This window comes from Lolium perenne, chromosome 7 (genome assembly GCF_019359855.2).
Source record: "Lolium perenne isolate Kyuss_39 chromosome 7, Kyuss_2.0, whole genome shotgun sequence".
Classification (NCBI taxonomy): domain Eukaryota; kingdom Viridiplantae; phylum Streptophyta; class Magnoliopsida; order Poales; family Poaceae; genus Lolium; species Lolium perenne.
The window spans coordinates 309,055,364-309,082,455 of record NC_067250.2 but is presented as its reverse complement, the minus strand read 5'-3'; the positions used below and the strand labels follow the sequence as shown (position 1 = coordinate 309,082,455).

Below are 27,092 nucleotides of genomic sequence, written 5' to 3'. Positions count from 1 at the left end.
GATGGAGAACTACTCCCTCCTCATGGGAGACAGCAGCGTTGATGAAGATGGCGGTGGTGATGATGGAGAAGCCTTCCGGGGGCACTTCCCCGTTCCGGCGGCGTGCCGGAACAGAGACTCCTGTCCCCCAGATCTTGGCTTCGCGATGGCGGCGGCTCTGGAAGGTTTCTGTGGGTTTCGTCGAACTTCTCAGGGTTTTCGCGACGGAGGCTTTAAATAGGCGGAAGGGCAAGGTCGGTGGACTTCTGGGGGGCCCACACTATAGGGGGCGCGGGCCCCCCCTTGGTCGCGCCGGCCTAGGGTTTGGTGGCCCCGTGCCCCCTCTCTGGCGGTTCTCGTGTGTTCTGGATGCTTCCGGGCAAAATAGGAACCTGGGCGTTGATTTCGTCCGATTCCGAGAATATTTCGTTACTAGGATTTCTGAAACCAAAAACAGCAGAAAACAGGAACTGGCACTTCGGCATCTTGTTAATAAGTTAGTTCCAGAAAATGCACGAATATGACATAAAGTGTGCATAAAACATGTAGATAACATCAATAATGTGGCATGGAACATAAGAAACTATCGATACGTCGGAGACGTATCAGCATCCCCAAGCTTAGTTCTGCTCGTCCCGAGCAGGTAAAACGATAACACAGATAATTTCTGGAGTGACATGCCATCATAACCTTGATCATACTATTTGTAAAGCATATGTAATGAATGCAGCGATCAAAACAATGTATATGACATGAGTAAACAAGTGAATCATATAGCAAAGACTTTTCATGAATAGTACTTCAAGACAAGCATCAATAAGTCTTGCATAAGAGTTAACTCATAAAACAATAATTCAAAGTAAAGGCATTGAAGCAACACAAAGGAAGATGAAGTTTCAGCGGTTGCTTTCAACTTATAACATGTATATCTCATGGATAGTTGTCAATGCAAAGCAATATAACAAATGCAATAAGCAAATATGTAAGAATCAATGCACAGTTCACACAAGTGTTTGCTTCTTGGGGTGGAGAGAAATAGGTGAACTGACTCAACATAAAAGTAAAAAAGAATGGTCCTTCAAAGAGGAAAGCATCGATTGCTATATTTGTGCTAGAGCTTTTATTTTGAAAACATGAAACAATTTTGTCAACGGTAGTAATAAAGCATATGAGTTATGTAAATTATATCTTACAAGTTGCAAGCCTCATGCATAGTATACTAATAGTGCCCGCACCTTGTCCTAATTAGCTTGGACTACCGGATCATCGCAATGCACATGTTTTAACCAAGTGTCACAAAGGGGTACCTCTATGCCGCCTGTACAAAGGTCTAAGGAGAAAGCTCGCATTGGATTTCTCGCTATTGATTATTCTCAACTTAGACATCCATACCGGGACAACATAGACAACAGATAATGGACTCCTCTTTTATGCATAAGCATGTAACAACAATTAATAATTTTCTCATATGAGATTGAGGATATATGTCCAAAACTGAAACTTCTACCATGGATCATGGCTTTAGTTAGCGGCCCAATGTTCTTCTCTAACAATATGCATGCTCCAACCATTAAGGTGGTAGATCGCTCTTACTTCAGACAAGACGAACATGCATAGCAACTCACATGAAATTCAACAAAGAGTAGTTGATGGCGTCCCCAGAAACATGGTTATCGCACAACAAGCAACTTAATAAGAGATAAAGTGCATAAGTACATATTCAATACCACAATAGTTTTTAAGCTATTTGTCCCATGAGCTATATATTGTAAAGGTGAAGAATGGAAATTTAAAGGTAGCACTCAAGCAATTTACTTTGGAATGGCGGAGAAATACCATGTAGTAGGTAGGTATGGTGGACACAAATGGCATAGTGGTTGGCTCAAGTATTTTGGATGCATGAGAAGTATTCCCTCTCGATACAAGGTTTAGGCTAGCAAGGCTTATTTGAAACAAACACAAGGATGAACCGGTGCAGCAAAACTCACATAAAAGACATATTATAAACATTATAAGACTCTACACCGTCTTCCTTGTTGTTCAAACTCAATACTAGAAATTATCTAGACCTTAGAGAGACCAAATATGCAAACCAAATTTAGCATGCTCTATGTATTTCTTCATTAATGGGTGCAAAGCATATGATGCAAGAGCTTAAACATGAGCACAACAATTGCCAAGTATCACATTACCCAAGACATTATAGCAATTACTACATGTATCATTTTCCAATTCCAACCATATAACAATTTAACGAAGAGGAAACTTCTCCATGAATATTATGAGCTAAGAACACATGTGTTCATACGAACCAGCGGAGCGTGTCTCTCTCCCACACAAGCATGATGTAATCCAATTTATTCAAACACAAACAAAAACAAAAGCACACAGACGCTCCAAGTAAAGCACATAAGATGTGACCGAATAAAAATATAGTTTCAGGGGAGGAACCTGATAATTTGTCGATGAAGAAGGGGATGCCTTGGGCATCCCCAAGCTTATATGCTTGAGTCTTCTTGAAATATGCAGGGATGAACCACCGGGGCATCCCCAAGCTTAGACTCTTCACTCTTCTTGATCATAGTATATCATCCTCCTCTCTTGACCCTTGAAAACTTCCTCCACACCAAACTCGAAACAAACTCATTAGAGGGTTAGTGCATAATAAAAAAACTCACATGTTCAGAGGTGACACAATCATTCTTAACACTTCTGGACATTGCCCAAAGCTACTGGAAGGTAATGGAACAAAGAAATCCACCCAACACAGCGAAAGAAGCAATGCGAAATAAAAGGCAGAATCTGTCAAAACAGAACAGTCCGTAAAGACGAATTTTAAAATGGCACCAGACTTGCTCAGATAAAAATGCTCAAATTGAATGAAAGTTGCGTACATATCTGAGGATCACTCACATAAATTGGCATAATTTTCTGAGTTACCTACAGAGAATTAGGCCCAGATTCGTGACAGCAAGAAAACAGTTTCTGTGCAGTAATCCAAATCTAGTATTGACTTTACTATCAAAGACTTTACTTGGCACAACAAAACACAAAACTAAGATAAGGAGAGGTTGCTACAGTAGTAAAAAACTTCCAAGACACAAATATAAAATAAAGTACTGTAGCAAAATAAACACATGGGTTATCTCCCAAGAAGTTCTTTCTTTATAGCCATTAAGATGGGCTCAGCAGTTTTAATGATGCACTCGCAAGAAATAGTATGTGAAGCAAAAGAGAGCATCAAGAGGCAAATTCAAAACACATTTAAGTCTAACATGCTTCCTATGCAAAGGAATCTTGTAAATAAACAAGTTCATGAACAGCAAAGTAACAAGCATAGGAAGATAGAACAAGTGTAGCTTCAAAAATTTCAGCACATAGAGAGGTGTTTTAGTAACATGAAAATTTCTACAACCATATTTTCCTCTCTCATAATAACTTTCAGTAGTATCATGAGCAAACTCAACAATATAACTATCACATAAAGCATTCTTATCATGAGTCTCATGCATAAAATTATTACTACTCCCAACATAAGCATAATCAATTTTATTAGTTGTAGTGGGAGCAAATTCAACAAAGTAGCTATCATATATAGGAGGTATATTGTAATCATAATCAAATTTATCCTCCATAACAGGTGGTACCAAAAGACTACTATCATTATAATCATCATAAATAGGAGGTAAAGTATCATCAAAGTAAATTTTCTCCTCAATGCTTGCGGGACTAAAAAGATCATGCTCATCAAAACCAGCTTCCCCAAGCTTAGAATTTTCCATATCATTAGCAACAATGGTGTTCAAAGTATTCATGCTAACATGTTCCATGGGTTTTTTAATTTTCGCATCAAACAATCCATGTTTTAAATCAGGAAATAGAATAAGAAGATCATTCTTCTCCATTATGCCAAACTAGTGTAAACAAGAAACAAAAAGATGCAATTGCAGGATCTAAAGGAAATAGCTTTGAGTACTTACGGTGCCGGAAAATAGCTTAGTAGCCAAGATCCGGAGTGTGAGTACCTTTTACCTTTCCTCCCCGGCAACGGCGCCAGAAAATAGCTTGATGTCTACGCCCCTCCTTTTCCTGTAGACAGTGTTGGGCCTCCAAGAGCAGAGGTTTGTAGAACAGCAGCAAGTTTTCCCTTAAGTGGATCACCCAAGGTTTATCGAACTCAGGGAGGAAGAGGTCAAAGATATCCCTCTCATGCAACCCTGCAACCACAAAGCAAGAAGTCTCTTGTGTCCCCAACACACCTAATAGGTGTACTAGTTCGGCGAAGAGATAGTGAAATACAGGTGGTATGAATAAGTATGAGCAGTACCAACGGTGCCAGAAAATAGCTTGCTGGCGTGTAGTTGATGGTGGTAGTATTGCAGGAGTAGTAACGCAGTAAACAGTAAACAAGCAGCGATAGCAGTATTTAGGAACAAGGCCTAGGGATTACACTTTCACTAGTGGACACTCTCAACATTGATCACATAACATAATAGATAAATGCATACTCTACACTCTTGTTGGATGATGAACACATTGCGTAGGATTACACGAACCCTCAATGCCGGAGTTAACAAGCTCCACAATTCAATGTTCATATTTAAATAACCTTAGAGTGCATGAAAGATCAATTCGACTAACCAAGTACTAACATAGCATGCACACTGTCACCTTCATGCTTATGTAGGAGGAATAGTACACATCAATACTATCATAGCAATAGTTAACTTCATAATCTACAAGAGATCATAATCATAGCATAAACCAAGTACTAACACGGATGCACACACTGTCACCATTACACCGTGTAGGAGGAATAAAACTACTTTAATAACATTGCTAGAGTAGCACATAGATAAATTGTGATACAAAATACATTGCAATCATAAAGAGATATAAATAAGCACCTCACTATGCCATTCATAACAGTGAATAAGTTTTCTGTGAAATATAGCCTAAGAGACCCACACGGTGCACACACTGTCACCTTTACACACGTGGGACAAGGAGTCTCCGGAGATCACATAAGTAAAATTCACTTGACTAGCATAATGACATCTAGATTACAAGCATCATCATATGAATCTCAATCATGTAAGGCAGCTCATGAGATTATTGTGTTGAAGTACATAGGAGAGAGATGAACCACATAGCTGCCGGTACAGCCCCGAGCCTCGATGGAGAACTACTCCCTCCTCATGGGAGACAGCAGCGTTGATGAAGATGGCGGTGGTGATGATGGAGAAGCCTTCCGGGGGCACTTCCCCGTTCCGGTGGCATGCCGGAACAGAGACTCCTGTCCCCCAGATCTTGGCTTCGCGATGGCGGCGGCTCTGGAAGGTTTCTGTGGGTTTCGTCGAACTTCTCAGGGTTTTCGCGACGGAGGCTTTAAATAGGCGGAAGGGCAAGGTCGGTGGACTTCTGGGGGGCCCACACTATAGGGGGGCGCGGGCCCCCCCTTGGCCGCGCCGGCCTAGGGTTTGGTGGCCCCGTGCCCCCTCTCTGGCGGTTCTCGTGTGTTCTGGATGCTTCCGGGCAAAATAGGAACCTGGGCGTTGATTTCGTCCGATTCCGAGAATATTTCGTTACTAGGATTTCTGAAACCAAAAACAGCAGAAAACAGGAACTGGCACTTCGGCATCTTGTTAATAAGTTAGTTCCAGAAAATGCACGAATATGACATAAAGTGTGCATAAAACATGTAGATAACATCAATAATGTGGCATGGAACATAAGAAATTATCGATACGTCGGAGATGTATCACACATGAAGTATTTACTTTGGAATGGCGGAAAATACCATGTAGTAGGTAGGTATGGTGGACACAAATGGCATAGTTTTTGGCTCAAGGATTTTGGATGCACGAGAAGTATTCCCTCTCAATACAAGGCTTAGGCTAGCAAGGTTGTTTGAAGCAAACTCAAGTATGAACCGGTACAGCAAAACTTAAATAAGAACATATTGCAAGCATTATAAGACTCTACACTGTCTTCCTGCTTGTTGTTCAAACCCTCACCAGAAAATATCTAGATTTAGAGAGACAAATCATGCAAACCAAATTTTAACAAGCTCTACGGTATTTCTTCACTAATAGGTGCAAAGTACATGATGCAAGAGCTTAAACATGAGCACAACAATTGCCAAGTATCAAATTATTCAAGACATTGTACTAATTACCACATGTAGCATTTTCTGTTTCCAACCATATAACAATTAACGAAGCAGTTTCAACCTTCTCCGTGAACATTAAGAATAAAGCTAAGAACATATGTGTTCATATGCAACAGCGGAGCGTGTCTCTCTCCCACACAATGAATGCTAGGATCCAATTTTATTCAAACAAAACAAAAACAAGAACATAAAGACGCTCCAAGTAAAGCACATAAGATGTAACGGAATAAAAATATAGTTTCACTAGAGGTGACCTGATAATGTTGTCGATGAAGAAGGGGATGCCCAAGGCATCCCCAAGCTTAGATGCTTGAGTCTTCTTGAAATATGCAGGGATGAACCACGGGGGCATCCCCAAGCTTAGAGCTTTCACTCTCCTTGATCATATTGTATCATCCTCCTCTCTTGATCCTTGAAAACTTCATCCACACCAAACTCGAAACAAACTCATTAGAGGGTTAGTGCATAATCAAAAATTCACATGTTCAGAGGTGAAATAATCATTCTTAACACTTCTGGACATTGCACAAAGCTACTGAAAGTTAATGGAACAAAGAAATCCATCAAGCATAGCAAAACAGGCAATACGAAATAAAAGGCAGAATCTGTCAAAACAGAACAGTCCGTAAATACGAATTTTTCTGGGGCACCAGACTTGCTCAAATGACAAAACTCAAAACTAATGAAAGTTGCGTACATATCTGAGGATCACACACGTAAACTGGCATATTTTCCTGAGTTACCTACAGATGTGGCGACTCAATTTCGTGACAGCAAGAAAACTGTTTCTGCGCAGTAATCCAAATCTAATATCAACCTTCTATTAGAGACTTCGTTTGGCACAACAATGCAATAAAATAAAGATAAGGAGAGGTTGCTACAGTAGTAACAACTTCCAAGACTCAAATATAAAAAAAAAATTGCTGTAGTAAAATAAAAACATGGGTTATCTCCCAAGAAGTGCTTTCTTTATAGCCATTAAGATGGGCTCAGTAATTTTAATGATGCACTCCCAAGAAATAAGAGTTGAAGCAAAAGAGAGCATCAAGAAGCAAATAAGAAACACTTTTAAGTCTAACCCACTTCCTATGAAAAGGAATCTTGTACACAAATAAATTCATGAAGAACAAAGTGACAAGCATAGGAAGATAATACACAAGTAACCTCAAAATTTTCAGCATATAGAGAGGTGTTTTAGTAACATGAAAATTTCTACAACCATATTTTCCTCTTTCATAAAGATTTTCAGTAGCATCATGAACAAACTCAACAATATAACTATCAAATGAAACATTCTTATCATGAGTCTCATGCATAAAAGTATCATTACTCTCCACATAAGCATAATCAATTTTATTAGTAATAGTGGGAGCAAATTCAACAAAGTAGCTATCATTATTATTCTCATCATCAAATATAGGAGGCATAGTATAATCATAATAAACTTTATCCTCCATAGTGGGTGGCTCCAAAATACCACTATCATTATAATCATCATAAATAGGAGGCAAAGTATCATCAAAGTAAATTTTCTCCTCCATGCTTGGGGGACTAAAAATATCATGCTCATCAAAACCAGCTTCCCCAAGCTTAGAATTTTCCATAGCATTAGCAACAATGGTGTTCAAAGCATTCATACTAATAACATTGCTATTTTGCAAACAAAGTTCCATGGGTTTTTTTAATTTTCTCTTCAAACACCTCATGTCCTAACTGAAGATAAATTTCATAAAGATCTCTAATTTTTTTGTTGTTTTCCATTAAGCCTAACTAGTGAAAATAAAAACAAGAAACAAAAAGATGCAATTATAGGATCTAAAGGAAATAGCTTCGAGCACTTACAACGGTACCAGAAAAGTACTTAGTTGCCTGGGACCAGAGTGTGAGTGCCTTTTACCTTTCCTCCCCGGCAACGGCGCCAGAAAATAGCTTGATGTCTACGCACGCTTCTATTCCTGTAGACAGTGTTGGGCCTCCAAGAGCAGAGGTTTGTAGAATAGCAGCAAGTTTCCCTTAAGTGGATCACCCAAGGTTTATCGAACTCAGGGAGGAAGAGGTCAAAGATATCCCTCTCAAGCAACCCTGCAATCACGATACAAGAAGTCTCTTGTGTCCCCAACACACCTAATACACTTGTCAGATGTATAGGTGCACTAGTTCGGCGAAGAGATAGTGAAATACAAGTGATATGAATGAATATGAGCAGTAGTAACGGCGCCAGAAAAGTGCTTGGTTGGCGTGCAGTAAGTAAAGATGCAGCAGAACAGTAATAAGCGATGATTGCAGTATTTGGAAACAAGGCCTAGGGATCATACTTTCACTAGTGGACACTCTCAACATTGATCACATAATGAAACCACTCTACACTCTCTTGTTGGATGATGAACACCATTAATTGTGTAGGGCTACAAGAGCACCTCAATGCCGGAGTTAACAAGCTCCACAACATTCAATATTCATATTTAAATAACCTTAGAGTGCATGATAGACCAACACAATTATACCGAGTACTAACATAGCATGCACACTGTCACCATCATACTATGAAAGGAGGAATAGATCACATCAATACCATCATAGTAATAGTTAACTTCATAATCTACAAGAGATCACAATCATAAACTACGCCAAGTACTACATGATGCACACACTGTCACCGTTACATCATGGAGGAGGAATAGAGTACTTTAATAACATCACTAGAGTAGCACATAGATTAATAGTGATACAAAGCTTATCATATGAATCTCAATCATGTAAGGCAGCTCATGAGATCATTGTATTGAAGTACATAGGAGAGAGATTAACCACATAGCTACCGGTACAGCCCTTAGCCTCGATGGAGAACTACTCCCTCCTCATCACGGGAGACAGCAGCGGTGATGAAGATGGCGGTGGTGTCGATGGACATGCCTTCCGGAGGCACTTCCCCATCCCGGCGGCGTGCCGGAACAGAGACTCCTGTCCCCCAGATCTTGGCTTCGCGATGGCGGCGGCTCTGGAAGGTTTCTCGTACCGTGGCTTATTCGTTTAGGGTTTTCGCGACGGAGACTTTATATAAGCGAAAGGGCAGCCTCGGAAGGGCCCTGGGGGGCCCACACACTAGGGGGGCGCGGCCCCCCTTGGCCGCGCCGCCACCACGTGTGGGGCCTCCAGGGCTCCCCTCTGGTCCCACTCTGGCTCTCTGGAAGCTTCCGGCAAAAATAAGGTTCTGGGCGTTGATTTCGTCCAATTCCGATAATATTTCCTTACCAGGATTTCTGAATCCAAGAACAGCAGAAAACAGGAACTGGCACTGCGGCATCTCGTCAATAGGTTAGTTCCGGAAAACGCATAAATTCATCATAAAGTGTAAACAAAACATGTAGGTATTGTCATAAAACAAGCATGGAACATAAGAAATTATAGATACGTTGGAGACGTATCAGCATCCCCAAGCTTAGTTCCTACTCATCCTCGAGTAGGTAAACGATAACAAAGATAATTTCTGAAGTGACATGCTATCATAATCTTGATCAATACTATTGTAAGCATATGTAATGAATGCAGCGATTCGAAGCAATGGTAAAGACAATGAGTAAACAACTGAATCATATAGCAAAGACTTTTCATGAATAGTACTTTCAAGACAAGCATCAATAAGTCATGCATAAGAGTTAAGTCATAAAGCAATAAATTCTTAGTAAAGGCATTGAAGCAACACAAAGGAAGATATAAGTTTCAGCAGTTGCTTTCAACTTGTAACATGTATATCTCATGGATAATTGTCAACACAAAGTAATATAACAAGTGCAATAGGTAGACATGTAAGAATCAATGCACACAGTTGACACAAGTGTTTTCTTCTAAGATAGAAAGAAATGGGTAAACTGACTCAACATAAAAGTAGAAGAATGGCCCTTCGCAGAGGGAAGCATGGATAAAATCATGTGCTAGAGCTTTTCAAGTTTTTAAATCATAAAGAGAGCATAAAAGTAAAGTTTTGAGGGGTGTTTTTTGTTGTCAACGAATGGTAGTGGGCACTCTAACCCCCTTGCCAGGCAGACTTTCAAAGAGCGGCTCCCATGAAGGACATTATCTCTACCACCAAGGTAGATCATCCCTCTTCTCTTTTGTTTACACATGTACTTTAGTGTAGTTCATTTTTATTTTTGGGTGACACTCCTTCCAACCTTTTCTTTCACAAGCCATGGCTAACCGAATCCTCGGGTGCCTTCCAACAATCACATACCATGAAGGAGTGTCTATTTATTTTAGTTTTATTTAGAGATGACACTCCTCCCAACCTTTGCTTTCTCAAGCCATGGCTAACCGAATCCTCGGGTCCCTTCCAACATTTCACATACCATGGAGGAGTGTCTATTTGCAAAATTAAGTTGCTTACTGACGAATCAGAGCAAAACATGTGAAGGAAATTATTAATGAAAGTTAATTAATTGGTTGCGAATCCGGGACTAATGCCCGTTATCAACCGGGACTAATGCCCCTTTTTCTACTAGTCGGTGAAAGAATTCACCATCGTCTTCCTGATCATTGTGATCGTCAAGATCTTACGGTTCTAAATCTAGTATGATCAGATGCATGTAACATGCAATGGCATGGTACTCTTACCCTATTCAAACAATGATAAGAGCATGAGACTATGATGTGTACAACCAAATAACCATAAGGTGGATGGGAAGAGCTAAAATAGGCTACACGCAGCCAACCAAATGAGTTAGCCTTTGTTGCCTAACGGGTGCGCAAAATCGCATCATGCACAACCAAACAATACATCACTCCCCACCCGTGGTTCGTTCCAAACGGGCTAAAGACCCTGGTGCCTGCCCAAGCGAGCCTCAAAATGAGGCGCCCGTAAATATTTTGGATGCTGCGTCAAGCTGCCGCTGCTCCATGATGCCTAGTCTACTTAGGCAAGTATGATGTATGCATACATTTAGCTTGGCTCCGAACAGCAGGCCGACTTTCCTTCAGGTCTCCAAATGCAACCTTAGGTAGCTTGTGTTTACACTTCACCGCAAGAACAAAACGAATTTGCTAAACCAAAACCAATTGAATGTGTGCAAGTGTACCTATGTCCCCTTGGAATCTTTCCCCTCACACATGCACCTTGCTTAACTTAATCTGACACAGTGTACTACTACTAGCTCGTAGCAGTACTTAATTAACAAATCATTTGATCGATCGCCTACTATATAACGATCCTTCCGCTTCTCTTCGCTCTATTAACAACATCTCGATTCATCGACCGCCAGAGATCCCAAAGAAACTGTTGGAATCTAGCTCGTCGGCGCGATGATCACCTGGAAGGACATCTACGACGTGCTGGCGGCGGTGGTGCCGCTGTACGTGGCCATGTTCATGGCGTACGGGTCGGTCCGGTGGTGGGGCATCTTCACGCCCGACCAATGCTCCGGCATCAACCGCTTCGTGGCCGTCTTCGCCGTGCCGCTCCTCTCCTTCCACTTCATCTCCACCAACGACCCCTACGCTATGGACTACCGCTTCCTCGCCGCCGACTCACTCCAGAAGCTCGTCATCCTCGCCGCGCTCGCCGTGTGGCACAACCTGCTCTCCCGCTACCGCTGCCACCGCGGCGGCGTCGTCGGCGCCGGGGACGAGGCCGCGTCGCTTGACTGGACCATCACGCTCTTCTCCCTCGCCACGCTGCCCAACACGCTCGTCATGGGTATCCCGCTCCTCCGCGCCATGTACGGCGACTTTTCCGGGTCGCTCATGGTGCAGATCGTGGTGCTGCAGAGCGTCATCTGGTACACGCTCATGCTCTTCCTCTTCGAGTACCGCGGCGCCAAGGCGCTCATCTCCGAGCAGTTCCCGCCGGACGTCGGCGCCAGCATCGCCTCCTTCCGGGTCGACTCCGACGTGGTCTCGCTCAACGGGCGCGAGGCCCTGCAGGCCGACGCCGAGGTCGGGCGCGACGGCCGTGTTCACGTCGTCATCCGGCGGTCGGCGTCCGGGTCTACCACGGGCGGCCATGGCGCCGGGCGTTCCGGGATTTACCGTGGTGCGTCCAACGCGATGACGCCACGAGCGTCCAACTTAACGGGCGTGGAGATCTACTCGCTGCAAACGTCGCGGGAGCCCACCCCGAGGCAATCTAGCTTCAACCAGTCGGACTTCTACTCCATGTTCAACGGGAGCAAGCTGGCCAGTCCAAAGGGGCAACCCGGTGTCGTCGGCGGTGGTGGTGCACGCGGGCAAGGGCTCGACGAGCAGGTGGCCAATAAGTTCAAGGGAGGCGAGGCTGCAGCACCGGCGTACCCCGCGCCTAACCCTGGCATGATGATGCCGGCGCCACGGTACGTGTCCGGCTTATGATCTTGCTGTGTTGGATGGAAAACTCAAGGCTCAATTCCTGACGATTAGCAAGCACATCAATCGAAATTTGCAATGGTCAATGGCTAGATCACATGCATGCCTTTAGTTTGAGCTTGAACTTTTTGTGTTGAATCTTGAATTGATTTTTGATTGGAATAATACAGGAAGAAAGAGCTTGGGGGTTCGAACTCCAACTCGAACAAGGAGTTGCACATGTTCGTGTGGAGTTCCAGCGCGTCGCCCGTGTCCGAGGCCAACCTCCGCAACGCTGTCAACCATGCCGCCTCTACCGACTTCGCCGCCGCGCCGGCAGCAGCAGCCACGCCACGCGACGGCGCCACTCCCAGAGGTACGTACGTAACAAACAAGCGTGGTTCCTCCGTCCGAATCAAATTAATAAGTTGCCAGCATATGTGATTTTGCTTGAGTTCTTTTGGCACACTGTGTAAGTAAAGTAACCATTTATGCGCACACGTCCGTCAGGTTTAAGCGGCACCGTGACGCCGGTGATCAAGAAAGACGCCAGCAACGGCGACGTGGGGGTGGAGATCGAGGACGGCATGATGAAAAGCCCGGCGACCGGGCTCGGCGTTAAGTTCCCGGTATCGGGATCCCCATATGTGGCGCCGAGGAAGAAGGGCGCGGACATGCCCGGGCTGGAGGAGGCGGCGCACCCTATGCCGCCGGCGAGCGTGATGACGCGGCTCATCCTGATCATGGTGTGGCGGAAGCTCATCCGCAACCCCAACACCTACTCCAGCCTCATCGGCCTCGTCTGGTCACTCGTCTCATTCAGGTTCACATCTCACACTTGCATAACTTTTTTTTTTTGCATAACTGTACACATGCATATATGCATTGCATCATACGTTATGCATGCATCACAAGTTCTTTCGTGGATTAATTCAGTTAATCAGCTAAACTGGATCCTAGTGTAGATTGACATGGCTCTATCTTCATTATACTCTACTGGTTAGATTGCTTATGATTGTCCCATGCATGTGAGAGCACATGATTATCACGTCGGTCTAGGATCTGGTCCAGCACATGCATGCAGATGCAGGTCTTATGCAAGACCTGACCTGGAGTCCTGTAGCAGACCAAATCTACAAAATCGACTCCATTCAGATGCCGTGTTAATTTGTCTCCATTCATAGATTCCAGATCGGTAGTACATATATTGTGTGCTCTCATCTACGGCTGATGCACGACACATCGTCGTGTACACTGTACAATGATGTGCATCGATCGATCATTGCTGTACTATTTATTATACACGAGATCGGTGGAACATCTGGAGGAAACTTCAGAGGAAACACACAAGGCATTTTTAGGAGAAAGGCGGCACATGCACGATACAAAGATCTACAGTATATATTAACCCAAATTTCCTTGAAATATTACAGGTGGAATATTCAGATGCCTACAATAATCAAAGGTTCCATATCTATCCTGTCTGATGCAGGTCTAGGGATGGCTATGTTCAGCTTAGGTACAGCGTTGACATTTTGTTGTTTATTATCACAAATCTGTACCTCCATCTTGGTCTCTTGCCCCAAGAACTCCTAACGGTAACTTATGCAATTAATCCAGGTCTCTTCATGGCTCTGCAACCGAAGATTATCTCGTGTGGCAAGTCTGTCGCCACATTTGCCATGGCGGTGAGGTTCTTGACGGGTCCGGCGGTGATCGCTGCGACCTCCATAGCCGTTGGGCTCCGGGGAGTGCTCCTACATGTTGCCATTGTTCAGGTTAGTAAGGGAATAAAATATAAATTGTACAATATATAAATCAAATTTTATCTGCGAACGAGCATACCCAAATATAATTTGTAGATACTAGTGATTCAGATAAGTGGGAAATATATTGTGACGAGGAACTTACTTTTTATTATGTGATTGATCGACAGGCAGCACTTCCACAAGGAATTGTTCCATTTGTGTTTGCCAAGGAGTACAATTGCCACCCTCAAATACTTAGCACAGCGTAAGCCAGACAATGCATCCTCAATCTTTGCCAATATCCGAGCATACAAAACTTTTCTTCCTTTACTCATTTTGCATGTATGTTTTCAGGGTTATTTTTGGTATGCTCGTCGCGCTCCCGATCACGATACTCTACTATGTTCTTCTTGGGATATAGAGTGACAATATTGAAGAACTAAGGCTGCATATTAATTTCTAGTGAAAGGTAGAGTTCTAGAGAGAAATGCCAAATGAATATGTGAGCTGTCTTGAATATCTGAAGATACACGAGATCTAGCAGAAGGATAGAGAAAGCTAGCTTAGTAGGACCCTACACAGGAATGCAAAGGAGAAACAAAAATATATCCTTGATTCCATTTTTTTCTACTGTTTTAGATCTAAAGTAAAGGCTGGGGCTTTGAGTATGAAGAGTTCAACCCTTAAACCGACAATTTGCTGCTAAACTAAGATTCCACTAGTTGATTCTTCTGTTCAGTAACACATGATCTTCACAATATTTGCCTGATTTATGCAAAGGTAAATGTAACTTGCATCTTACATCGGATAAACTAATACATGACGGTTCCCACATTGCATGACAACATAACTGATCACTCTGATGCTTTGGGGGAAGAGTTAAGATGATTCAGTGCACTGCCTGCCTGGACAGATCTCTGAACTCTGAAGTCTTCTTCAGATGAACTGTGAATTACTGCATCTAAAGTAGGAAAAATCGGCTAGTTTACAGCAACTTTAATTTATTGATGTGTAAAGGTATCGTATAGCTTGTATTGATGATTCCAAGGCAATGCATCCATGGATGCGATCGAAGTTGACCGGGCGAACTCGCTGGACTTGGACTTTCTGGGCACCCACCCGGAGGACCTTTCCGAGCAGGAGGATGCGTTCACCGAGGAGATCTGGGAGGTGATTAGGCGCTGATGTCTACGGGTGCTTCTATTCTTGTAGACAGTGTTGGGCCTCCAAGAGCAGAGGTTTGTAGAACAGCAGCAAGTTTCCCTTAAGTGGATCACCCAAGGTTTATCGAACTCAGGGAGGAAGAGGTCAAAGATATCCCTCTCAAGCAACCCTGCAATCACGATACAAGAAGTCTCTTGTGTCCCCAACACACCTAATACACTTGTCAGATGTATAGGTGCACTAGTTCGGCGAAGAGATAGTGAAATACAAGTGGTATGAATGAATATGAGCAGTAGTAACGGCGCCAGAAAAGTGCTTGCTGGCGTGCAGTTGATGGTAGTAATATTGCAGGAAGTAAAGATGCAGTAAAACAGTAAACAAGCGATGATTGCAGTATTTGGAAACAAGGCCTAGGGATCATACTTTCACTAGTGGACACTCTCAACATTGATCACATAAACAAATAAGTTCTCTTCCTTGGTGCTACATATACTCTTGTTTGATAATGAACACCATTCGTTGTGTAGGGCTACAAGAGCTCCCTCAAGCCGGAGTTAACAAGCTCCACAACATTCGACATTCATATTTAAGTAACCTTAGAGCATAATAGATCTTTGCAATTTAAACCGAGTACTAACATAGCATACACACTGTCACCTTTACACTATGAAGGGGGAATAAATCACATCAATACTATCATAGTAATAATTAACTCCATAACCTACAAGAGATTATGATCATAACCTACGCCAAGTACTACACGATGCACACACTGTCACCATTACACCGTGAAGGAGGAATAGACTACTTTAATAACATCACAAGAGTAGCACATAGACTAATAGTGATACAAAACTCATATGAATCTCAATCATGTAAGGCAGCTCATGAGATCATTGTATTGAACTACATAGGAGAGAGATTAACCACATAGCTACCGGTACAGCCCTTAGCCTCGAGGGAGAACTACTCCCTCCTCATGGGAGACAGCAGCGGTGATGAAGATGGCGGTGGTGTTGATGGAGAAGCCTTCCGGGGGCACTTCCCCGTCCCGGCGGCGTGCCGGAACAGAGACTCCTGTCCCCCAGATCTTGGCTTCGCGATGGCGGCGGCTCTGGAAGGTTTCTCGTACCGTGGCTTTTTCGTATCGAAGATTTAGGTCAGGTACCTTTATATAGGCGAAGAGGCGGAGTCGGAGGGGGTACGGAGCCACCACACAATAGGGGGGCGCGGCCAGGGCCTGGGCCGCGCCGGCCACACGTGTGGGGCCACCAGGGCTCCCCTCTGGTGCCTCTCGATTGTTCAGGAAAACACATCAAAACGATATAAAGTGTGAACAAAACATGTAGGTATTATCATAAAACTAGCATGTGACATAAGAAATTATAGATACGTTGGAGACGTATCAAGCATCCCCAAGCTTAGTTCCTACTCGCCCTCGAGTAGGTAAACGATAACAATGATAATTTCTTAAGTGACATGCTACCAACATAATCTTGATCAACATTATTGTAAAGCATATGAGATGAATACAGCGATTCAAAGCAATGATGAAGATAATGAGTAAACAATTGAATCATATAGCAAAGACTTTTCATGAATAATACTTTCAAGACAAGCATCAATAAGACTTGCATAACAGTTAACTCATAAAGCAATAAATTCTTCAGTAAAAGGCATTGAAGCAACACAAAGGATGATTAAGTTTCAGCAGTTGCTTTCAACTTGTAACATGTATATCTCATGGATAATTTGTCAACATAAAGCAATATAACAAGTGCAATAGGTAGATATGTAAGAATCAATGCACACATTTGACACAAGTGTTTGCTTCTAAGATGGAAAGAAGTGGGTAAACTGACTCAACATAAAGTAGAAGATAGGCCCTTCGTAGAGGGAAGCAGGGATTAAATCATGTGCTAGAGCACTAGGCCAGACACTAGGCCGGCGCCGCCTGGAGGGGGGGGGGGGGGGCGCCGCCCTAGCGTGTGGCCGCCTCGGCCAGCCTCTGACGCCCCCCTCTGGACTACTTAAGGGTTTCAATCTAAAAACACGAGAAGAGAAGTCGAAGTCACCAAAAACCATCCAGTACGCCGCCACCGTCGCGAAACTCCGTCTCGGGACCAGAAACTCCGTTCTGGCACTCCGCCGGGACGGGGAATTGGAGGAGATCATCGCCATCATCACCACCGACGCCTCTCCATCGACCAACCATGTTTCCCCCATCCATGTGTGAGTAATTCCCCCGCTATAGGCTGAAGGGGATGGTAGGGATTGGATGAGATTGGTCATGTAATAGCATAAGATTGTTAGGGCATAGTGCCTAGTGTCCGTAATTGGTACTTTTATGATATTGTTGCAACTTGTTATGCTTAATGCTTGTCACTAGGGCCCGAGTGCCATGATTTCAGATCTGAACATGTTATTGTTTCATGATGATATGCATTGTTTAATGATCTTACCTGCAAGTTGTATACACGTGTTGTTGTCCGGAACCCGAGGCCCCAAAGTGACAGAAATTGGGACAACCGAAGGGGAAGGCGGTGATATGAGGATCACATGTGTTCACGGAGTGTTAATGCTTTGCTCCGGTGCTCTATTAAAAGGAGTACCTTAATTTCCAGTAGATTCCCTAGAGGCCCGGCTGCCACCGGCTGGTATGACAAAAGATGTTGTGCAAGTTTCTCATTGCGAGCACGTACGACTATATATGGAACACATGCCTATTGATTGATTAGTACTTGGATACCGCTTTATTACTATCTGCAAATTCTCTATCTTGACTGTTACATGAGTTTCTCTCATCCATGCAACGCCCGTCATCCATCCCTGTGCCTACAGTATTTTAATCCTGCTGTTTACTATAATCACTACTGGTGTCTTTGTTACTCCGCTGCTGTTATTTTCACTACTGCTACTGCTATAAAACTATTACTACTGATAAACTCTTGCGAGCAAGTCTGTTTCCAGGTGCAGCTGAATTGACAACTCCGCTGTTAAGGCTTTCAAGTATTCTTTGTCTCCCCTTGTGTCGAATCAATAAATTGGGTTTTACTTCCCTCGAAGACTGTTGCGATCCCCTATACTTGTGGGTCATCAGAGGCATGAACCCACTATCGAGCATGAATACTCCCTCTTGGAGTTACGAGTATCAACTTGGCCAGAGCCTCTACTAGCAACGGAGAGCATGCAAGAACATAAACAACACATATATGATAGATCAATAATCAACTTGACATAATATTCAATATTCATCGGATCCCAACAAACACAACATGTAGCATTACAAATAGACGATCTTGATCATGATAGGCAGCTCACAAGATCTAAACATGATAGCACAAGAGGAGAAGACAACCATCTAGCTACTGCTATGGACCCATAGTCCAAAGATGAACTACTCACGCATCAATCCGGAGGCGGGCATGATGATGTAGAGTCCCCCGGTGATGATTCCCCTCTCCGGCAGGGTGCCGGAGGTGATCTCCTGAATCCCCCGAGATGGGATTGGCGGCGACGGCGTCTCTGGAACTTTTCTCGTATCGTGGCTCTCGGTCCTAGGGTTTTCGCGATGGAGAGATTATATAGGCGAAGGGGCAGAGCCGGGGGACGCTCGAGGGGCCCACCCCATAGGGCGGCGCGCCCAGGGGTGGGACCGCGCCCCCTAGGGTGTGGCCGCCTCGTCGCCCCTTTTCGTCTCCTCTTCGGACTTCTGGAAGGCTCCGTGCAAAATAAGACCGTGGGCTTTTGTTTCGTCCAATTCCGAGAATATTTCCTGTGTAGGATTTCTGAAACCAAAAACAGAAGAAAACAGGAACTGGCGCTTCGGCATCTTGTTAATAGGTTAGTGCTGGAAAATGCATAAAAATGATGTAAAGTGTATATAAAACATGTGAGTATTGTCATATAACTAGCATGGAACATAAGAAATTATAGATACGTTTGAGACGTATCAAGCATCCCCAAGCTTAGTTCCTACTCGCCCTCGAGTAGGTAAACGATAACAAGGATAATTTCTGAAGTGACATGCTACTATCATAATCTTGATCAATACTATTGTAAAGCATATGAGATGAATGAAGTGATTCGAAGCAATGGTAAAGATAATGACTAAACAACTGAATCATATAGCAAAAACTTTTCATGAATAGTACTTTCAAGACAAGCATCAATAAGTCTTGCATAAGAGTTAACTCATAAAGCAATAGATTCTTAATAGAAGGTTTTGAAGCAACACAAAGGATGATTAAGTTTCAGCAATTGCTTTCAACTTGTAACATGTATATCTCATGGATAGTTGTCAACATAAAGCAATATAACAAGTGCAATAAGTAAACATGTAAGAATCAATGCACACAGTTGACACAAGTGTTTGCTTCTAAGATAGAAAGAAGTAGGTAAATTGACTCAACATAAAGTAAAAGAAAGGTCCTTCGCATAGGAAGCATGGATTACTCATGTGCTAGAGCTTTTTATTTTGAAAGCATGGAAACAATTTTGTCAACGGTAGTAATAATTCATATGTGTTATGCATAAAACATCCTATAAGTTGCAAGCCTCATGCATCGAATACCAATAGTGCCCGCACCTTGTCCTAATTAGCTCGGATTTCCATGGATTATCATTGCATTACACATGTTTCAACCAAGTGTCACAAAGGGGTACCTCTATGCCACCTGTACAAAGGTCCAAGGAGATAGATCGCATTTGATTTCTTAGTTTTGATAGATCTCAACTTGAGGACATCCATACTGGGACAACATAGAAAACAGATAATGGACTCCTCTTTTTAATGCATAAGCATTCAACAACAGATAATATTCTCATAAGAGATTGAGGATTAATGTCCAAACTGAAACTTCCACCATGATACATGGCTTTGGTTGGCGGCCCAATGTTCTTCTCTAACAATATGCATACTCAAACCATTTAATCATGATAAATCTGTAGGGATTCGTTGCATAGAAAACAAAAAATTTCCTACCGCGAGAACGCAATCCAAGCCAAGATGCAATCTAGAAGACGGGAGCAACGAGGAGATGATCGAGACTCACCCTTGAAGATTTCCAAAGCCTACAAGATGAGGCTCTTGTTGCTGCGGTAGACGATCACTTGCCGCTTGCAAAAGCGCGTAGAAGATCTTGATCACGGCGCCACGATCGGGCAGCACCTCCGTACTTGGTCACACGTTCGGTGTTGATGAAGACGACGTCCTTCTCCCCGTTCCAGTGGGCAGCGGAAGTAGTAGCTCCTCCTTGAATCCGGCAGCACGACGGCGTGGTGGCGGTGGCGATGGAGAACTCCGGCGGAGCTTCGCTAAGCGTGCGGGAGAGGTGGAGGAGGTGGGGCGGCTAGGGTTTGGGAGAGGGGGGCACCGGCCACTATAGGGTGCGGCCACCTTGTGGTCTTGGGGTGGCCGGCCCCCTCCCCTTGGCCCTCATTATATAGGTGGAACATCCAAGAGTTGGTCTACAAGTCTTCGAATAAGACCCCAAACCAAAACCTTCCATATGACATGAAACCTACCCAAGGTGGGATTCCCACTTGAGGTGGGATTCCCACCTTTCCTTGGGAGGGGGTGGCCGGCCACCTTTGGTGGAGTCCACCTTGGACTCCACCCTCTAGGGTTGGCCGGCCATGGGTGGTGGAGTCCCTTCGGGACTCCGTCTTCCAAAGTGATTTCTTCCGGACTTTTCTAGAACCTTCTAGAACCTTCCATAAATGCACTGGATCATTTCCAAACTTGGAATATGACTTCCTATATATGAATCTTATTCTCCGGACCATTCCGGAACTCCTCGTGATGTCCGGGATCCCATCCGAGACTTCGAACAATACTTCGAACTCCATTCCTTATTCAAGTTCTACTATTACAACATCAAACCTTAAGTGTGTCACCCTACGGTTCGCGAACTATGTAGACATGGTTGAGATTTCTCTCCGACCAATAACCAATAGCGGGATCTGGAGATCCATAATGGCTCCCACATATTCAACGATGACTTAGTGATCGAATGAACCATTCACATACGATACCAATTCCCTTTGTCACGCGATATTTTACTTGTCCGAGGTTTGATCATCGGTATCACTCTATACCTTGTTCAACCTCGTCTCCTGACAAGTACTCTTTACTCGTACCGTGGTATGTGGTCTCTTATGAACTTATTCATATGCTTGCAAGAAATTAGACGACATTCCACCGAGAGGGCCCAGAGTATATCTATCCGTCATCGGGATGGACAAATCCCACTCTTGTTCCATATGCCTCAACTCATACTTTCTGGATACTTAATCCCACCTTTATAACCACCCATTTACGCAGTGGCGTTTGATGTAATCAAAGTACCTTTCCAGTATAAGTGATTTACATGATCTCATGGTCATAAGGACTAGGTAACTATGCATCGAAAGCTTATAGCAAATAACTTAATGACGTGATCTTATGCTACGCTTAATTGGGTGTGTCCATTACATCATTCATATAATGATATAACCTTGTTATTAATAACATCCAATGTTCATGATTATGAAACTAATCATCTATTAATCAACAAGCTAGTTAAGAGGCTTACTAGGGACTCATTGTTGTTTACATAACACACATGTATCAATGTTTCGGTTAATACAATTATAGCATGGTATATAAACATTTATCATAAACATAAAGATATATAATAACCACTTTTATTATTGCCTCTTGGGCATATCTCCAACAGTCTCCCACTTGCACTAGAGTCAATAATCTAGATTACATTGTAAGGTACCTAACACCCATGGCATTCTGGTGTTGGTCATGCTTTGCCCTAGGGAGAGCTTTAGTCAACGGATCTGCTACATTCAGATCAGTGTGTACTTTGCAAATCTTTACTTCTCCATCTTCGATGTACTCGCGAATCGAATGATAACGCAGCTTGATATGCTTCAGCCTCTTGTGTGACCTTGGTTCTTGTGCATTGGCGATGGCACCCATGTTGTCACAGTAGATGACTAGTGGGTCCAATGCACTAGGAACCACACCGAGCTCTACAATGAACCTCTTCATCCATACCGCTTCTGATGAAGCCTCTAAAGCCGCTATGTACTCCGATTCTGTTGAAGACTTCGCCACCGTGCACTGCTTCGAGCTTGCCCAGCTTACTGCAGCACCATTCAATATAAACACGTATCCAGACTGTGACTTAGAGTCATCAGGATCAGTGTTCCAACTTGCATCGGTGTAACTTGTTACAATGAGCTCTTGGTCACCTCCATAACAAAGAAACATATCCTTAGTTCTTTTCAAGTACTTTAGGATATTCTTGACCGATGTCCATTGTTCCATTCCTGAATCACTTTGATATCTGCTAGTCAAACTAATAGCATGTGCTATATCCGGTCTAGTACATAGCATGGCATACATGATAGAGCCTACTGCCGAGGCATAGGGGATCTGACTCATCCTTTCTCTTTCTTCTGCCGTAGCCGGACCTTGAGTCTTACTCAAGACCTTGCCTGGTAACATAGGTAAGAATCCTTTCTTACTTTCGTCCATTCTAAACTTCTTTAGAATCTTGTCCAGGTATGTACTTTGTGATAGCCCTATTAGACGTCTTGATCTATCTCTATAAATCTTGATGCCTAATATCGATGCTTCACCAAGGTCTTTCATTGAAAAACTATTATTCAAATAACCTTTTACACTGCTTAATAGTTCTATATCATTCCCAATCAATAATATGTCATCTACATATAATATTAGGAATGCTACAGAGCTCCCACTCACTTTCTTGTAAATACAGGCCTCTCCATGACACTGTATAAACCCGAAGTCTTTGATCACCTTATCAAAGCGTCGGTTCCAACTTCTCGATGCTTGCTTCAGTCCATAAATTGAACGCTGAAGTTTGCATACTTTGTCAGCATTTTTAGGATCGACAAAACCTTTGGGTTGTACCATATACAACTCTTCCTCAATGTCTCCATTAAGGAACGTCGTTTTGACATCCATCTGCCAAATCTCATAATCGAAAAATGCAGCTATTGCTAACAAAATCCTCATAGATTTTAGCTTCGCTACAGGTGAGAAAGTCTCATCGTAGTCAACACCTTGAATTTGTCGGAAACCCTTTGCGACAAGTCGAGCTTTATAGACAGTAATATTACCATCAGCATATGTTTTTCTCTTGAAGATCCATTTATTCTCGACAGCCTTGCGGCTATCAGGTAAGTCTACCAAAGTCCACACTTTGTTATCATACATGGATCCCATTTCGGATTTCATGGCTTCTTGCCATTTGTTGGAATCTGGGCTCATCATCGCTTCTTCATACGTCGCAGGGTCTTCATCATTGTTGTCCACAATCATGACATTTAGACAAGGATCATACCAATCAGGAGTGGCACGTTCCCTTGTTGATCTGCGAGGTTCAGTAGCTATCTCGTTTGAAGTTTCATGATCATCATCATTAGCTTCCTCTGTTGATGGTGCAGGCCGCACAGGAACATCTTCGATCGCGCTACTACGATCAATGAGTGAAGATTCATCAATCTCATCGAGTTCTACTTTTCTTCCAGTCACTTCTTTAGTGAGAAATTCTTTCTCAAGAAAGGTTCCGTTCTTAGCAACAAAGATCTTGCCTTCGGATTTGTGATAGAAAGTGTACCCTATAGTTTCCTTAGGGTATCCTATGAAGACGCATTTCTCCACTTTGGGTTCTAGCTTGTCCGGTTGTAACTTTTTTACATAGGCTTCGCAACCCCAAACTTTTAGGAACGACAGCTTAGGTTTCTTATTAAACCATAATTCATATGGCGTCGTTTCAACGGATTTTGATGGTGCTCTATTTAAAGTGAATGCGGCTGTCTTTAATGCATAACTCCAAAATGATAACGGCAAATCAGTAAGAGACATCATAGAACGAACCATATCTAAGAGAGTTCGATTACGACGTTCGGACACACCGTTTCGTTGAGGTGTTCCCGGCGGTGTCAATTGTGAAAGTTTTCCGCATTTCTTTAAATGCATGCCAAACTCATAACTCAGATATTCACCTCCGCGATCAGATCGTAGAAATTTAATCTTCTTGTTACGTTGATTTTCTACTTCACTTTGGAATTCCTTAAACTTCTCGAAAGTTTCGGATTTATGTTTCATGAAATAGATATACCCATATCTACTCAGATCATCTGTGAAGGTTAGAACATAACGATAACCACCGCGCGATGCTACACTCATTGGTCCGCACACATCGGTATGTATGATTTCCAATAAGTCAGTAGCTCGCTCCATAATACCAGAGAATGGAGTCTTAGTCATTTTTCCCATTAGACATGCTTCGCATCTATCAAGTGACTCAAAGTCAAGTGATTCAAGTAATCCATCGGTATGGAGTTTCTTCATGCGTTTCACTCCAATATGACCAAGGCAGCGAGTGCCACATATAAGTAGAATTATCATTCAATTTAATTCGCTTAGCATCAATGTTATGAATATGTGTATCACTACTACCGAGATCTAATAGAAATAAACCATTCTTTTCTGGTGCTCGACCATAAAAGATATTATTCATAAAAATAGAACAACCATTATTCTCAGACTTGAATGAATAACCGTCTTGCATTAAACAAGATCCAGATATAATGTTCATGCTCAACGCGGGTACAAAATAACAATTATTGAGGTTTAAAACTAATCCCGAAGGTAGATGTAGAGGAAGTGTGCCGACAGCGATCACATCGACTTTGGATCCATTTCCAACGCGCATCGTCACTTCATCCTTTAATAGTCTTCGTTTATTCTTTAGTTCCTGTTTCGAGTTACAAATATGAGCAACCGAACCAGTATCAAATACCCAGGTACTAGTACGAGAACCAGTAAGATAAACATCTATAACATGTATATCAGATATACCTTCTTTCTTCTTCTTGACAAGGCCGCTCTTCAGATCCGCCAAATACTTGGAGCAATTACGCTTCCAGTGACCCTTCTCCTTGCAGTAATAGCACTCAACATCAGGCTTAGGGCCAGTCTTAGATTTCACAGGAGGCGTGGCAGCTTTCTTGCCACCCTTCTTGAATTTTCCCTTAGACTTGCCCTGTTTCTTGAAACTGGTGGTCTTGTTGACCATCAACACTTGGTGCTCTTTCTTGATCTCAATCTCAGCAGATTTCAGTATAGAGAAGAGTTCAGGTAACTCTTTGTTCATGTTCTGCATATTGTAATTCATCACAAAGTTCTTGTAACTAGGTGGCAGTGATTGAAGGACACGATTAATCCCCAGTCTGTTAGGAATCACTATTCCCAAGTCACTGAGTTTCTTCGCATGCCCGGTCATGGCGAGCATGTGCTCACTAACGGAGCTGCCTTCTTCCATCATGCAACTGAAGAAGTGTTTCGATGCTTCATAGCATTCCACGGCCGCATGAGTTTCAAAGATAGTTTTCAACTCATTGACTAACTCATGTGGATCGTGGTGCTCAAAACATTTTTGAAGATCGGCTGCGAGACTGCACAGGATGGCACACTGAACTTGAGAGTACCGAGTTTTCCGAGTCGCGTAAATATTCTTTACTTCATCGGTTTCAGTTTCTGCAGGAGGGTCACCTAGCGGTGCATCAAGCACATATTGCAGATTTCCGCCATTGAGGAAGATCCTCACATGACGGAACCAGTCGGTGAAGTTGCTACCGTTGCTCTTAAGCTTTTCTTTCTCTAGGAACTGGTTAAAATTGATTGGGGACGCCATATCTACAACATATATTTGCAATAGTTTAGACTAATGTTTATGACAAATTGAGTTCAAATTTTAATTCAACATAATTAAAAACTAGGTGAACTCCCACTCAAAACAATATCCCTCGCATTGTCTTAGTGATTACACGAACCAAATCCACCACACCAAGTCCGATCATCACGAGACAAGATGTAACTTCAATGGCGAACACTCAAAGTGTTCATCATATCAATCATATGATTCATGCTCTACCTTTCGGTATCATGTGTTCCGAGACCATGTCTGTACATGCTAGGCTCGTCAAGGCCACCTTAGTATCCGCATGTGCAAAACTGGCTTGCACCCGTTGTATGCACTTGTTGAGTATATCACACCCGATCATCACGAGATGTTTCGAAACGACAAGTCTTGGCAACGGTGCTACTAAGGATGAACACTTTATTATCTTGATATTTTAGAGAGAGGGATCATCTTATAATGCTACCGTCGTGTTCTAAGCAAAATAAGATGCATAAAAGGATTAACATCACATGCAGTTCATATGTGATATGATATGGCCCTTTTGTCTTTGCGCCTTTGATCTTCATCTCCAAAGCACGGACATGATCTCCATCATCAACGGGCATGATCTCCATCATCGTCGGCGTAGCGTCAAGGTCAATGGCGCCGTCTTCATGATTGTTCTCCCATGTAGCAACTATTACAACTTCTTTGAAATACTACTCAACATAAATTTAAAGACAACCATAAGGCTCCTGCCGGTTGCCACAATACAATAATGATCATCTCATACATAGTCATCATCACATTATGGCCATATCACATCACCAAACCCTGCAAAAACAAGTTAGACGTCTCTAATTTGGTTTGCATATTTTACGTGGTTTAGGGTTTTCGAGTAAGATCTAATCTACCTACGAACATGAACCACAACGGTGATACTAGTGTTGTCAATAGAAGAGTAAATTGAATCTTCACTATAGTAGGAGAGACAGACACCTG

General features: G+C 42.9%; 1 protein-coding gene across 1 annotated transcript; it reads left to right on the top strand.

The window, feature by feature from the left end:
• Window positions 1–11,350: 11,350 nt before the first annotated feature.
• On the top strand, window positions 11,351–14,949 carry LOC127311794 (auxin efflux carrier component 2). The gene is made up of 7 exons (XM_051342248.2): window positions 11,351–12,471; window positions 12,655–12,839; window positions 12,974–13,286; window positions 13,897–13,982; window positions 14,084–14,241; window positions 14,400–14,476; window positions 14,566–14,949. Exons 1-7 carry the CDS (start codon window positions 11,447–11,449, stop codon window positions 14,630–14,632), a joined length of 1,911 nt encoding a protein of 636 aa, XP_051198208.1. The 5' UTR covers window positions 11,351–11,446; the 3' UTR covers window positions 14,633–14,949.
• The last annotated feature ends 12,143 nt before the right edge of the window (window positions 14,950–27,092 follow it).